The sequence below is a fragment of the Mchenga conophoros genome, linkage group LG2, assembly GCF_057382185.1.
Source record: "Mchenga conophoros isolate Kocher_MC1m ecotype Shallow Benthic linkage group LG2, M_conophoros_male_GT1.1, whole genome shotgun sequence".
NCBI lineage: Eukaryota > Metazoa > Chordata > Actinopteri > Cichliformes > Cichlidae > Mchenga > Mchenga conophoros.
Window position 1 is genome coordinate 38576793 of NC_140527.1, and position 16743 is coordinate 38593535.

General features: G+C 42.2%; 1 protein-coding gene across 7 annotated transcripts in view; it reads right to left on the reverse strand.

Annotated features, from left to right (window-relative positions):
- Window positions 1–16743, reverse strand: part of atp8a1 (ATPase phospholipid transporting 8A1) — a 111138-nt gene that overhangs the window by 18354 nt on the left and 76041 nt on the right. For all 7 annotated transcript variants that reach the window (XR_014888314.1, XR_014888313.1, XM_085245139.1 and 4 more), the window contains 8 exons: window positions 16262–16445; window positions 13584–13694; window positions 8213–8287; window positions 6803–6925; window positions 1972–2050; window positions 845–906; window positions 534–590; window positions 123–230 (listed from right to left, as the gene is read on the reverse strand). Coding sequence is in view for 5 of the 7 variants with exons in the window: in XM_085245139.1 (XP_085101265.1) it covers window positions 123–230; window positions 534–590; window positions 845–906; window positions 1972–2050; window positions 6803–6925; window positions 8213–8287; window positions 13584–13694; window positions 16262–16445 (799 nt within the window). In the remaining 2 variants the exon portion in view is untranslated. The remainder of the gene's footprint in view (window positions 1–122; window positions 231–533; window positions 591–844; window positions 907–1971; window positions 2051–6802; window positions 6926–8212; window positions 8288–13583; window positions 13695–16261; window positions 16446–16743) is intronic.

A 16743-nucleotide genomic window follows, 5' to 3' on the forward strand; every position in this document is an offset into this window, starting at 1 on the left:
CTTTCTACAGAAAATGAATCATAAGGAGCTACAGATGTGTCTATAATAGCTGATTATATCAGCAGTTTCTTTTGGGACTGGGGGAAGCATGTGTACGTGTGCACGCCGGCATGTGTGTTTACCTCGCCTGACATGTCAGGTGCCAGAGGGATGAGGGGCCACAAGGAGGAATAGATAGCGAAAAACACCACCCACAGGCCGATGCTTCCCCAGATGGCGATGTGACTGAACTGTTAGGAGCAACCAGAGGACAGTAAGTATCACAAAAGGTTTTGTGATTTGAGCACTGCTACAATTTACTCGAGCCATTTTAATCACGCTTCCTTGGGCTTAAAACACTGAATGCTCTCCGGTAACTTAAAAGAGGTACCGTACATTTCACCTGGTTTACATTTACAAGCCTAGCGAGAACATACCATAAAGGGATTTAGCGATAAGAAGAGGATGTAAAATTAGTCACAGGTATCAGCGGCCACGTAAAAGTGAAAAGAGATAACAGAAGCATAGCAAAAGAGAAGGAGGACTCAACTTACCATGGTCCAAGACGAGGTTTCCAGGCCGGCTTTAAGACAAACTGTGATGACGACAAACTGCGGAGACACAAACCACATGTTCGTTCAGCAAAGAGGATCATGTGAAGTTCATCCCACATACCTGAAGTCGCAATAAGAAAGCATTTTACTGGAAAAAACGAAACTGGAAAAGATCATCAGACAATTGAAGAGAAGAAGACAAGGAAATATAGCTGATGTTTATTCGCTGGCATTTAAGAACACTTGGCTCACACACCCGAAGTCTGTAACACAGCAGAAACACTGCCAGGGAAGAAGACCGGTGCACTTACCGTGTAAACCATGTTGCCTAAGAGGAGATAGTCCGGAGTTCTTCCATTGCCAAAAACTGTATCTGTGAAGGGAATCAGCAGCAGAGGCTTTTAAGCTGTCCTTCTTCAGCTCTTAGGTTTCACATAGGGTAACACTTTAGGTACATCAATGTGAGTTTTGTCATAAAGTGCTTGGAGTGGAGCAGGGAACTAAAAGTAGAAACCACAGTCAAACGCTGCTTCCATTACTGTCCTTGAGAGAGCCTGGAATGTTAATTTCAAGGCAGTATGTGTATGCAAATCCAGCAGAATTGGTGTCCATTAATCATATTCAAAAACGAAAAGTTCTGGCTAATTTAGTGCTGAAAGAGAGGGTAAAATTATTTTTCTGGCAACATTTTAATTAATTCTGCCATTAAAAAGGAATCCGATGCTTTTCGTATAACTTCCTAAATTAATAAGACTGAAATAAGCTGTGAGTCACACAGACATATTGCTTCATACCGCCCAAGTGGGCCTGGGCTCTGGCTAAAATATCAACAGTGTGCACTGCCAGTAAAGAAAGAGAGGCTCCCTTTCCCTTTACTTCCGGCTGGTCACATGTCTTGTGTGCGCTGAGGCTTTGCTGACAGCCTGTCAGTCACAGTGAGGGGCTTGGCGCCTTTTGTTTGGAGAGCAGGCCCAAGCTTGTGTGGTCCTTAGCTCCAGCCAGCCAAGACTTACCGGCTCAAAGATCCCTATTCTCTCTGCACATACACCCACACACACAGAGACCATCTCAACGTGCCAAACATGCACAATTGACCTTCTATGGATCAATAAAGTTATTTGCACTCACGAAGCTCTCTGTTTGAATAAAAACATCATTTTGGCCGCAGAGAAAGCACCTGATTGGGTCTATGTTATCTATCAAAGCTAAGTAAGTGCCAATAACTGCACGCTAAAGCATTTCAGCAGTCATTAGGGCAAACATGAACATGGGCTTGTTATTGCGTGTCCCTCGGACTGGAGCACACACATGTTTGCAATTCATGACTGGATGGTTGAAAAGAGAACTAATTAAGACAAAATACGTGTCTTTGACTGTCCTCCTTATTTATGCGCCAGGTCCACCGAGAGCCGTGGAGGAGTCTCTGGGAGCTACTTACCATGCTGGAAGGCTTTAAGGGGGAACCAGAAGAGGATGACGGAGTGGAAGAGGCCGTTCAGACAATGGGCCCAGAAGACCTGCAAAAAAGAGGGAAGAGGGATGGAGGGAAAGGATGTATAGGAGGGGGAGGACAGGGGAGGGGGAGGTTGGACAGCAAGAGATTCCAATAAGAGGGTGAGAGGGAGAGAGAGTGGAAAAAAAGCATGAGAAAAGGGTGTTGGGAGCTCCAGCTTTCCAAGTGACCCCTGACCTGGGCCCTTTGTGCCAGCCAGGCGCTAGGCTAAGTGGCGGTTTTGTCGGGGCCTCCATGCTGAATGGCCGCCCCGCTGACAGACACGTTGTATATCCTCTGTGTGTGTTATGGGGGAGAAAGAGGTTGCTGAATGTGTTCATGGGCAGTTAAAGCTAATACAAGTTTGCACATTTTCCCTGTAGTCAAGAATAAATTAAAACAAAACGAATCAGTGGGTGTAAGAAAAATACACATACTCATCTCAACAACACAAACACTGTATAACATTAATGTATGAGCTGCCAGTGTGAGGGTTTCCTCTCATTATATTTCATTAGGCTTCGGCCCTTTCATGTGAGGATTTTAACTGGTGTAGTAATAAATGACAGCAGAGTTTAAAAAAGCAAAAATAAATCTAGAAACACACACAGGGAGACTGACAGGCCTGACAGAGATTAAACTGTTTTCACGGTAATTATTGAGAGCCTGCTGGAAAACCGCAGTCTGCGTGTGCGTCTGTCTACGCAAGCATGTAGACTTGAATCGTTTACATCCATACTGTCTCTCTCTCTCTCTCTCCAAAGCCGCGGTGCTTCAAATTCACATTATGCGACGCGATGGCCAAACAAAACACTAATGGGTGATGTACCATGAAACAGCCGTGAAAATCCTTTCTGCCAAAAAACACTCCATATTTGTGCCGCCTTTCCCCCGCTGTGCTAACACAGACGCTGCTGTGAATCCTGAGAAAATTTGTCGAGATTAAAGGGCAGATGCTCACTGGTGCATCTTTATTTATAAGGCCCTGCTTGGACAAATGCCCACCTACATTTGCGATCTGCTCACACGGAGAAGTACTGTTTCTTACAGCCTGCGTTCAAGCGATCTTTTATTGCTCAATGTTCCATTTGCCAGAACTGAACTGGGAAAGAGGGCTTTTACTTATGCTGCCCCTTTCACATGGAACATGATGCAAAAAGACTGGAAGATAGCAGATCTTATTTCATTAAATGCTTTTAAGTCCAGATTGAGAGAGCCAGAGAAAAATGTTTTTAAAATGTAATTGTTATTTATAATATGTATGTAACTTTGTAATTTCAACGTGTTGTCGCCTCTTGGCCAGGACTCCCTTGCAAAAGAGGTTTTTAATCTCAATGGGACTTTTCCTGGTTAAATAAAGGTTAATAATAATAGATGGAGCAGGGCATTAAAAAATCAAAAGCAAACGGGGGAAAGCATCACGTTTTAGTATCTGGCTTGTTTTAAAAAGGCTCGCTTTTCAACAACTTCAGCAAACCTGTCAGTGAAATATTAAACACTACTTATACAAGATGAATTACACATCCTGGAAACTCACTTTCTGTATGTTGTGGTCTTCAGAACAGCTATTCGCACTATTTTACTGTGTAGGGTTACTTGAGATCATCTGGCTGGAAAATGAATGGGCACAGTGAAGGAACAAGTCCTGCTCTAATCTACGCCACGGGCTTGTTTTTGGTCGCTGTAGCACAACCTCCTCATCTAAAGTCCTTTAGCAGCCACCCCCAATCCTGGATTACCTCACTCTCCCACTGTGTACACAAAACCCAATACACTGAGTGAGGGCCAGCCAAAGCAAACCCCCACTCCTCTATCTCTGTGGTCAAATGTGTATTAAATTATCACCAATGTTACAATCACATGTTTATGCCAATTAGCCTCCCACTGGCAGGCTCAGCTCTCTACCAGCCTCCTCCCCAGCTATCTCAATCCCAAACTCTGTGGGAGTGTAAGCCAGCCCCAGTTTCCGCTCTACCATAATGAATGCTAATGAAATCAATAAATGCTCATAATCATTTGTCACAGTAGGATCCTCCCTTTCGCCCCTCCAGCCACCAGGCTCTTTTCTTTCTTGTTACGCAGCAAGTTGCTGGGGCTGGCGCTCCGAATGAATGCCTCGTCTGTCCTGCAAATATTCGGCCCTTTGTCAGAATCCTAATTGCCAAAAACAAAAATAAGAAAAAGAACCTAAACCACACGAAGGCCAGTAATTAATATCGAGCCAAATATTTCCAGAGTTGCTCCCACGCTTCCTGTTTCAGTTTTGAGGAAAACCGTATGCAAGAGAAGTAATGGTGCTATGTAGGAGGTGATAGCTTCTGGTAAACTGCTGCGATCACCGAGGCCGCACGAAGGGGAACGCGGTTTATTAGGGCGGTTTAGGTGTCTAGAATTTGTAATTAAAAGTGAATGAGCGACACAGCTGAAGCCACGCCTGAAGTTTCTAACACCCTCCGTCTCTCCCTTCTCGCACCTCAACACAAACAGCTTTAATTCACAAAGACAGTATCTGTTGTGTACAAAAGAGCCGGGCGAGCAGAAAGACAGGCTTCGAGGGGCCAAATTCCTGCTGGATTTTCTCGCCTCGCCTCGGGCCAGCTGCAAGGAAAATATCTCGGGAATAGAGTGGACAAGCCAGCAAAAACAACCTGCTGACCTGGCCAAGTCATCATTTATGAGTCTTGGAAAATGTGGCCCAAACAAAAATGGAGGTTCATTTGCTTCTAACTATCACATGAATATTTTTAATGATTCCTTTTTTTGGCACCAGAAACTTAATGAAGTCTTTGCAAAAAGCTAATTAAAGGGAAATCCATCATACAACAGGATTCACAGAAAATGTCATACGATTTATGAAGTAGTCATAAATCATTAAAGTATGATTAATAATAAAACAATTGTGAATCATAAAATCTGAAGTGATGTGCAAAGAACACAGGGCGCTTGGTTCACATTTAGTCTATTTGTTTTTCTGTGAAATGACCTATTTTTTCCATTTCATTTAGATAGTCAGCACACATCCACTCACTGCTGTTATGCCAATTTATCAACTGTGACATTACAGCCTTTAAATGTTATATATGTATTTCACACTGCTGGGAAAAGCTTTTTGCTGTATTAAAAATGTGTGACATTAGCAGGGCTACACCTAATGTTCACGATATGTTTTTCTTAATTAAACAAAGGCTAATTGTGTGCAACAGCTGCTCTACAGACACTTACTGATTAATCATATCATGTATATTTACAAAAACACAAGATTCAAAGCTACAACTTTACGAGACGTTTCAATCTTAACGTTGCCTTCTGTCACTTTTAAGTGTGTAGCTAAGAAACAAACTTCTGAAAGGTTATAATTTAATGTGGTAGAAAAATTTACATACTTAGAAGTACAAATTGTGCCAAAGATAAAGCAGGAGGTGTTGTTAGTGCCAGTTCTAACCAGTGTGATCATGGAGTCAGTGACAGATGGATGCGTCAGCAAGTGTCAGATATTTTAAAACGAATGTGTTATCAAAGCAACTTTATCCTTTACACGTGTTCTTGAAAAAAATAGAAACTACATGCAAGACAAGTACTAAGGTATACTTGTTATACTTGGTAAACAACCTCTTCCTGTGTATTTGTACTCTGATATCATGCAGAGCAGACTGGCGATCCAGCTGTTAGGTGTAATATTAAGATGCTAATATACTAGAGCCTCCTATGGACTAACCAGCTGTTTTTTAATAGTAGGATCAGATGCTACATTTAAATTTTATCTATTTATTTATTATCTGTAACAATTCATCACAAATCAGAACAAATGAGCTAAACGCTCACGTTCATTGGGACGCATTTTAAAATGGCTTTTTTAAAAACAGAAGTGAGTATTTCTCGAACTCGGGATCGGACCATCGCCGTCTGATCCGTGCAGTCTGGTATTGTGTGGCTTAAATGCGATCTGATAGGCTTCTAAGAGAACAAAAAAACACCTCACTTAAACGAATTGCATAATTTTCTGCGACAAATGCCATTACACAGTGACAGCACACTCTCTCTACTCCCTCCTTTTCTGCTGCCATCTCCCAACAGATCTGAGCTTCCATGCCCGTGACCACCATGGCCAATCTGCTTTTAATCCACCTCCATGTGGTGCTAACCAGGTCACCACGCCTGTGAGGAGGGTCCAGGAGTCTCTGGCTCAGCATGGAGAAAGGACGAGACGACTTTATTACCAGTTGAAGGGGGAAGCTAACAGACAGCCCCCGCAACCAGACAGAACAGGTCAAGCCAGGCCAAACCAGGCTACGACCGGATACCCACAAACTGCAGCTGCCAGGTCACTGAGACGTCAACACAACAGATCGCTGTCCCGTTATTAATGTGATTTCATTACTGGGACTTTTAACCTTTTAATTTAGTGGAGAACAAAATTAATTCCCAATCATAAAAGGTACAATAAAAAGGAACATAACATACTTTAGTATAAGTTTGTTGTTGTTGTCACTTAATTTGAGCAGAATTAAAGAAATGGCTGTTACCGACACTGGGCTGTTGAAGCATGTCAGTAAAGCTAACAGTATTAATGACATACTACGTCTATGGAAAATACTGTTACACCCACATACTATTAGACTTTACATGAAATATATTCACAGAACATGATACTTATACTTAGGACTGCAATGAAGAGCAAACTGAGAAAAATAATTAATCTAAAAGTACTGAAATCTGTTTACGTGTTACAGGAAACATCCACATAGATAACATACATGTGATAAGAGGATCAAATTACCTTGGTATTGAAGCCCATGGCATTCTGGGAGGTTTTGTAGAGCTCTGGGTATTTCAGCATATTCTCTTTCCTGCAGGAGCGCTCAAATATTCCCAGAGTGAGAGGAGGCAAGGCAGTGAAGATCTACGAAAAAAAACACACCCGCAGACGTGCACAAACACACAGTGATGAATCTGATATGAAATAATATGATTTTGCTAAAAATATCTCCCTTTAAAGCTGCCACAGTAAATCTGACCTCCAACATCCTGTCAAAGCTCTGTTTCATTTTGTTCTCCACTTGCTCCACTCTTAATTTTACTTCACTGAAGACTGGCTGACCTTATTTTGATTTGTCATGCTTTAAGTCTGTTCATATGCAAAAACCATCTCCAATGAGCATCTGTGGTCTTCTTGACTGAGGAGCAGGCATTTACAGCATCATTTCGTGGTGGTGTTGTAATGTTCTGTATAGCAGCTGCTGAGAGAGGAAGGATGCTATTTGTGTAGCTCAAGTGATTCAGTTGGTGTGAGTTCCCTACAGGCCCATCTGGAGTGGAAGTCTTCAGGCCTCAGTCGGCAGGACCAGTGGGCTACAGGACATGCTCCACTGGCTTCTTTTCTTATTCAGAGCCAGGCTGAGGAAGACCTCCTTTGAGGGGCAGATTCAGCCCACTGCCTCTAACAGACTCCCACTGAGCCAATGGAATTCCCTCAGTTTTTGATAAAGTGAAAGACTGAAGCTTTTTCCCACAACCAAAACAGCGCTGGTTACAAAGTGTGGGAGTGTGGGGCAAAGGGAGGATATTATGAACCAGGGCAAAAGGCAGGGCTCAAATCTCAGTTTGTACCTGCCATAAATGACTTGCGCTTGAGGCCGATTGGGATTGTGGGGAAACTTCACTTCACACTTCTCTCATTCATTTTTGTTGATTGAATCGAGTTCATTTTTATAAACAGTTTAAAGTTACATGTTGACTCATTGTGGTCTTAACAGTATACTCTTAAACCTCAGACTACAGATGCACTTTTTTCCCTCCTGCTTAATTCATGACAGATATGAAATATGAGTTCATTAGGAGTGGTCCTGTTACGGCGCTCTGAGGGACTCCCTACATCAGCGGCCGGCTCTGCTCCAGTCTTCCTATTCTTATTATCGTTGAAACGTAGCTGCTCTTACTAACTATACTCTTTGGGGCAAGCGAAGCTGTTGTTCTTTCGCATTCAGTACATAGTTTAGGGCACACAGGGAATACGGGCTTGACAACGGGTCATAAATAAAGGAGAACTTTTTCAGGATGCTGATGACATAGTCACGCAATAAAGGGATCAGGCTTGAGGCACCACAGCTAATACGTTCTGTGTCAAAGAGGGGACAGAGGTAGAGGAGTAAAGTGGTCTCTATAGAGGCACATATTTCTAAACACTCACCACATTGTACAAGCCGATGCACCAGCGTTCGAACAGAATCTGACCAGAGAAGCCATTGACGAATGCAAACCAGATCTAAGAAAGACAAAAAAATCATAAAATGAGTCAAAACAGCAACATACGAACAGAAGAAATACAATCAGAGATTTATAATACAATCTTTTTTAAGAAGCCATCAACTTTAGTGGCAAACAATGAAGTCGAAGTGTTGTAACATTTGAAACATCTTTCAATGAGCACTGTCATTTTACGCTGAAAGCCATTTGCTCTCAGTTTTGATATTGAAAGCTTTAATCATAGAAGACGCTGCCACATTTACATGCAAGCAGCCATTTGCTCTTTCGGTGTAAGCTTTTCATTAGTGATTGCAAAGATAAGTGACATGATCAGATTTGAGACAGGATCACTGCATCTACAAACTAACGATCCACACAGCATCCTTCAATGTCTTTCTTATCCTACCATCAGATCAAAGGGAACGCAGCCTCCGCTGAGATTGCAATGATAGATAATAGAAAAGAAAAAGTATGTTTCCCTTTAGTGTAAGGGAAAAAATAAATAACCGAATGATCCTTAAATTAAAGTGGTTTGGTTTTAAAGTGCTGACCTGTGATCAACCTGCGTCATTAGTTTAATTCAGACACAATTTTAACTTAAAAAAAAAAAAAAAACAGGCAGAAGGGCCAAATGAGAAAAAATGAGAGACAGCGGGAAAGCCAGGACCTCCAGGTGGCACCTCGGAGATGCAAAGTCTCCACTGGATTCATCACACGATTAACTTCTAACATATATCTTACCCACTGTTTTCCTCCATGATCTACCTGATGACATGTGGGTGACAGATGAGGTTAGTTCTAAGGCCAAAGTCAGGACTGCAGAACTTTGATATATTGTGTCAGGAAAGGCAGACAGAGGTAATGTGAACCATGTGCTGAGTGGAAACGAGGCTTATCACCGTATTTTGATTAGCCACGCTTATTTGAGCAAAATAATGCCTCTAAGATGAAAGCAGAGCAATAGCTCCAATCTGGTAGGGAAATGGCACATACGTCGAATTTTTATTGGTGTAAAGCGGATTTATCTGACATCGAGTAAATCTGACTGCACACCCTGAAAATTGTTTGCAGATTGTAAATCAGCAACTGCACCTTACAGAGTTACAGTTTGCAATGTTGCGGTCCTGGACAGACTCATGCCAAAACTGTCAAGAGAACATCAGGGGTGCTGCGTTTTGGCCATGGCCAACCAAGTATTTCCTCGCTTCATTTAACTTCATTATGAAGGCATGAACTGCTACAAATTCTCAGATTGAGACAAAGCCTGTTTCGGAGCCCCGCCTGCCGCTGCCACTGTCTACACGACCAATAATAATCTGCCACTGGTCCTTCCCATTTACTCGTGAAAGCATAGGCATGAAAACAAATGGTGAGGGGGGGGATGTAGACGAATCCTCTGCTCGCCCCTACCCTGCCCCTCACCTTCCCCTCTCTGCCTCACCCACCCATCCCAGATCCCGCCATCAGGTGCACTCTACCATGATGCTGTGTCTTTTAAAAGAGGGGGTCTGGTTTCAACCTCAGCTGAATGTGGGACTACATATGGCTAGACCAAGACCAAAAGATGAACAGTACAACCCCTGGCAAAGCACAGAGAAATATATTCAGATGCCAGTGCTGTGGGTTGTGGGTAGACGGAGCCCGAGCTATGAGCCAGGTTCATCCATTAGCTCAAGCGACGGTAACGAGAGGCTAGCGGGTAGGTCAAACTGCTGAATTAATTACAGCTCTGCTCAATGAGGGTCTGGGCTGATATATTGTTGTGCTAAGTTAAAAAAGACTCCTATTCATAGCTTGAGGTAACTGCTTCTGTGTGAGTGTTTTGGCCTGGTCTCTCAGGTCCCAATAGCTTCCCTCTCTCTTTCTCACTCTCTCCGTCTCTTCAGGGACAGATGCATTGATTTGCTCATTAGGGGAAGTACCAGGCCGGATTTTTCCTTCCCCTTTTCTTCTCCTCTTTGAGTGCCACTCAGCGAAGGGGTGTGGCTGGCCTCTCTCCCTCACTGCACATCATGAAAAACAGGGATAGAGGGAAACGGGAGCTGTAGAAAAAAGGAGGATTGGGCAAGGGCTAGGAGATAAGAAGACTTGCATATTCATCAGCAAATGAAAAATCATTGATTCCAGTGTTGCTTCACTGCTGTCTCCAAGTGGCTGGAGGGTGGGGGGGTGAGGGTATGACATTTGTCCCCAACAATGCGAGTCCTGACACTCTTAAGCTCAGCCCTGCAGGATTGTTAATGGAATTCATACACAAAGCAAGCACAGAATAAAGAGTCGCATAAAGAGGGAGCTGATAAATATGCTGGAAATATGTGGAGCTACAAACAGAAGCAGTCTCACAATGCCAGGCATGGCCTCCGTGGATTAATTCGGAGCTACTGGTCGGCAAGCTTTGCTCTGCTACTCTGAGCCGTCTCTGACTAAACTGAGCTCCACTGAATGAGCTTTCATGTAATTGCCTCATAAATGCCACTTGTCCATCAGCCCCCTCTGTAGCACCCTGGCAATGTGTCAATCAAAGCTGAGAGGCCAGCTGGCTCGCCCATGTGAACGGAGTTTCTATGGTTTCTTTTAAAAAGGGTCTCTTAGCTTTAATGTGGCTCAATTCCACTTTTTTGCTGCTGTTCTTCAATCACTCGAGGTTATAAATTATTCCCGAACTTTAGTTACTGGACACATTGTTTAAAAATGTATGTTGCCGCCTTTTTTTCCTCCTTCTTTTAAATCAAATGAAAATTCATAGCTCAAGCATGAATGTGCTTAAAGTGCTCTCTAACCGATTAGGAAAAGAAATGCCAATCACAACCAGCAGCCTCTAAAAAGTAAAAAGAAACACTGCATGTCAGTCAATCATCCGCTGGAGTGACAGCCTTACATTCTGACTCACAATTAACCCTCTGTGAGCCACAGAAAATCTTGAACCGCTCCAAGAGCTTCAGACTAAGTTGTGCTCACATTCACGTCTTCCACAATAGGCCGAGAATCCTTCGCCCTCTTACTCCATGTGTCTTATAAGAAACCAAAGACCCCGTGGAAGCAGAGGGAGATGAAAAGAGGCTTAAACACAGGGTCTTCCTGCCCTGGCATTCAAATTGTAACCCACACTGTATGGGACAATGGTGCTGCGAACAAAAAGTTAAAATTCCCGTCAACATCCTCGATTCTGTTCTTGCAAGGCATCCCGAGAGTCGAGGGGAAAACATGCGAGCTCAAAAGTAAACCTATTAGTGCAACAAACGCTGCTTTGACTCATACCCCGGGGTTGCCGCTGTGTTAGATGTCAAGGTCTTACAACACGGGGACATTTCAAATACCAGCCAAATCGTGAAGAAATGTCCTATTATCTACTTCATTCCCCTGAAGGAGCCGAGCATGAGAGGGGGAGGGGACTTATGTTTTCAGAAAGCAACAAAAGGTGTACTGGAAAGAAGCTCGCCCTGCAGACAAAACTATCGATGTTATGTTCCAGTCGCTGGAAAAGGGCCTTTGAAAATGGACCTGGTATGTTTCAAAGGGAAGCAGTATTTGGTGGCACAAGGAAAAAGAAGAAAAGGATGCCGAGAAGAACACTGACCAGGTTTTGATGTTCTTTTAAACTTAAAAATCAAATTCCTAGTGATTGAGAAGCTAACGTTTACCCATGATTAAAAACAGAGACAAACAAGCGTAATCCAATTTTAAGATGTAAATGTCAAATGTAATGGATCGTGCCAACAGAAAATTACATTTGCTGAAAATTGAATTTTACTTTGAACTTGTTCTCTGAACTGTTACGGCATATGTGGAAAAGGGCAGCGGGATCGAATGGTCACAATGAATTTATAACTGCAGTTACAGCCTGGAAAGAGAGCCGTTACCCAGGTCACAATAAGTCAGAGGCAGACACGCTGGAATGTTTTAAATACACGACGGATTTTTCATGGCACATAAACTAAAATGAGGATTTAAAAAGGGGGGATCAGAGGTCAAGTGTCACAGAAAGAGGATCAACAAAAGAAATTTTTTAAGTGGTCATATTTCCATAAAAGGTCATGTGATTATGAGGTTCTAAAAACCTGACGCTTCAGCAGGGAGCGCTCTCAAAACGCCAACATTTTGTGAGCAAATAAAGCAGTATTCTCAAATCTTGTCAAGCAACATAAGGAAAGAGAGGTGGTCTTTTAAGTGGCCAAATAATGTATTTTTCTCCTGTTCTGCTCCCAGATGTTACCTACTTCATGGAAATCGTTTCATGTCGTGTTTTCGGTTACGCTGCGTGGTCACTTTGGCACAAAGCGACTGGTAAAGCTCAAAGATCAAACACTCAGCAGTTTCCACTTCTGGATTTTTGGGACGGTGCAAAGCCAAACTTGCTACTTTTGTCACACAAGTGCACGGCCTGTTGATCAAAACATCTGAGCACTACTAGTGATAAAGCTGCCGATGATAGGAAGCACTTCACGTGTCTGGCCACCCTTGGTTATAGATCTGAGGCTGCAATCTGCACTGGGTCTGGTATCTGTCAGATGCCATCAAACCCACCACACAACAACTGACCGATGCCGGCAGAGACACGTGAAACTATCTAATCCTTATCCACTGATAAACAGGGAGAGTGTTCGAGTGTCTGTGAACATTTCCCAACAAGGCCCATCAGTGCAGTAAAAATCACAGTGATGGGAAAATGTTATTAAGCATTATTTCAGGAAAGAAGTTGAACTTGCCAAGGAAAAAAAAAATGCATATAAATATGTAGGAACATCACAAGAAAGCCATTTGATAAAATACATGAAAAATAAAGTTAATCCTAACATTTCACCATTATCACAGCCCAAGTTAGAGCATAACATGATTGGCCACTAATCATCTGCATTTTATTTCTTGGCATGTCCAATGTTATTCGCATAACAATTAATACCTAAATGTTAGGACATAAAATATGTGGAGTCACTAGTGAACTGGTTCGACTTCTCACTAACTCAGATGAACTGCAGATTAATATTCTGAGGACTGAACAACTGGCAAGGACTAAAGGCAGACTTCCTGTTGATTATACCACGTATGATAGAGTGTGTATGTCTGCGAGCGTTCTCGTGGGCATATTCTGCTCCGATATGTCAAAACTCAAACCCTTCATCCAGCAGCTGCACAACCTGGCAGGTACTGTGAGGGGCCAGTCAACAGAAATACAAACATGGAAACTCTAACAGGGAATCTTTGCCTTCACGTAGTTGTGCCATTTGCATCTTTGAAAAAAAGAATCTCAAAGCTGTGCATTCACATCTGGCTTTTTGCATGACTTTCAGTGCTGAGAGCTTCTGTGTGAGTCTTACCTCGATGATGTACAGGACAATATTCTTGTAGAAGCAGTATAGGATGCACTTGGCTACGCGGTTGTAATTCCAGGCTCCGTGAACCAGCAGCAGATTCTTTAAGTATTTGAACTGTGTGGGAGGGAAATGAATGGAGGAACACGACAAAATGAATGGATAGCAGAACTCTGTGTCTAATGTTTGTCTCTAATGGCTCCTTGTAATCAGAGATCAGGGCTGGAGCACTAAAAGAGTTACAGAACTTCAAGATTGTCATTCCCGGGCAGAAAGCCTCTGATGAGAGCTTGTGGCCAAAGCTCTCGCTAACACATTCCACAAAGTGTGTAGACAAAGACTGCAAGAAATTGGAGGGGTTCATATGGGGGTATTAGTCTCCAAGGGCCTAACATAATAGTTAAATGGCTTCATAATTATACCACTATTTAAGGCCTGTGGTGAACTTTCAATCACACTGCAATTTTGGCTGATGAGTGTGATAGCACTGGAGCAGAACAAGTGTTTCATCACACCTTCTTACCATCTAGAAGGGTTAGGGCTTGTGTCCAAAATCATTCACTTAATCACTTCTCCCTCTTTGCTCCAAATTAGTGAGCCCATCGGCAAAAAGGAAAAGCCGCTTTCGGACAGTGCTCGGGTCATTTTCATGGGTTCATTAATTACATTATTGCTGTTGCACAATTAAAAAGTGATACATCAACACCAGCTAACAAAATAATTACAGACAGATTTTTTTTAATGATAAAAGAAAAGACACCCAGCATGTTGTCCTGTAACGCACAAAATCTCTGTCAGTGTTTGTTTTTGGTCTGTGAACTCCTCAAAGACCATCAAGAGCCGGGGAGCCAGACTCGTTACACTTAGCTATACTCATCTATATGAGATGATGTCATCATGTTGCCCAGCAATCACCTGGCAACAGGCTTAAATATATATATTTTAATGCACTTTGTAAAGCCATTGTATAATTTTTTATTTCACAGCAATATCTTCTCATTTATATGCACAGAAGTTGAATTACACATAGCTAGCAAGAGGCTGACATAAATTACATCAACCCTTATTTTTCTCTTTTCTTCTGTCAGCGTGGGCATATACTAGCTTTTACAAACATAATAAATATACATATTTTTTAGTAGTTGAAATTCTTTATGTTTGGGTAATGATTGTGGGTTTTACACACTTTTGTGAGCAGTTGTGTCATACTTTTAGCGCAGTACATAAAACTCCTTTTACATTTGGATAGCACTAAAACATGGCTTGCTATATATCCCAGTTGTATTGTGAGTAGTGAGAGCTTGACATTTTGAACACAGCTTTATTTATTTTGGGGTCTTGTCTTTCAGCATCTACACAGAACTCCTCTGTGATATGAAAGAACAGTCGCAGCTCCCAGTTTGCGTGACCCCTCGGAGGGCTGGATCAAACATCAGTTAACACAGAGCCAAGCTGATGACAGACAGTCAGCAGAGATGCCTTGGCCTGAAGCTCTTTACTCTCCACTTACTTTAACAGATAACACTGTTCAAGTATCAAATCTAGCTGTGTAGTAATCTATAGCAGCAAGATGCTCATCTGACACTCGCAGACATTAATCTAAATCATGTATAGGAGTAGAAAGTTATACAACTTCCCCTTGATTGATTTCAGTTTGTAGTCAGCAGATTACAGTTAATGTACCGTTGCGCCAAGATGCGGAAAGTACCACTGGAAGTCTGGAGGTGTAATTTAATTTGACACAAATCGATTACAAGAGGCCACCTGTCTTTGAAGAACATACACTTTCTACATGTCATGCGGACTAAATGGGGAACTTCAGACAAACCCAAGTCTCTTGATTAGTAATTTCATACTGAAGCACAGAAAATGCACTGTGCCTTAGTCAACTCTTAGTTCCTCATACCCCCAAGCCTCTTGGCTGTACTAACACAATGAACTAAGTGGTGTGCTGTGTAACAGACTCACAAACGCCATGGATTTTGTGTCAACGGGTGTCATATGTATGCAGCGTTTCAGACAAACTGGTTGCTGGGACATGAGTATGGGTTTAAGAAGCAGTTTGCCAGGATGCGTTCCCTGTAGCTGTGTTGGGAGTTGGGTTTCACCACAGCCTGTTTTATAGGAGATGCTACTTTACTGTATAAGTTGAAGCCCTTTCAGATATGTGACCTATTGTTCCTCAGAACAATGTACCAAGCTATCAGTAACATGTAATACATGAAAACAGCGACAAGGCTGTCACAAGGCATGGAAAACAGTATTACTGATAAAGTACTGTATGGATAAGCATTTGCAACTTTGACGTGTTTATCGAGTCGTGTATTATTATGATTTTCACTTTGCTTGAGCCAAATTAAATATCATAACCTACCTGGTATCTTCATTTTTGCAGTCGCTGATCTTTTATTACTAGACTGACAGATTGGATCCTGGTAATATTTTAATATTTCTCTGACTCTCAAATTCCTTTATTGAGGTGAAGTTACTGAAAAGCCATCAAACCCATCACAAAGGTGATGATTTACAATTTTAAAGAAGCATGAGCCTTTAGCTCACAGGAAGCACTTGTACAAATGCAGATGTTATTAGTTAATGTGAGCATAATAGATCTTCTTTGAACTTCAATACTAGGTAAAAGTTCCCACTTTATTTATTTGTGCTTTCAATCTCTGACTCCTCACCTGAGCAATCGAGTAGTCTGAGGAGTTTGCCGCCTGCAGACCCTCGTTGCCTGAGATTCCCACACCGACATGAGCTGTTTGGATCATTCCTACGTCGTTAGCACCATCGCCGATGGCCAGCGTGATCACCTTCACCTGTTTTTTCACCATCTCAACCACTTCTGACTTCTGAAGAGGCGATACTCTGAAAGGAAGTGATTGATAACACACGTGAGTTAAGTCTGGGATAATAACAGTAAGAACAAACATAACCTGGGTAAAACAGCAGCTCATATAAAGTTACATAGAATTTGTTTACTTTTTGACAGGATCTCTTAAAGAGTAACAAATATAAACCGTAAGATACAAACTGCTGCTGGCTGGGTGTGAAAAGGTGGCAAAGCAGCTTTATAGAATAGATAAACATCTTCTTCATTTACTAAGTAAAACCCATCCTCTTCCTCAAGACTTCAATCTTAGCTTTATGCCCTCACTGCCAGCCT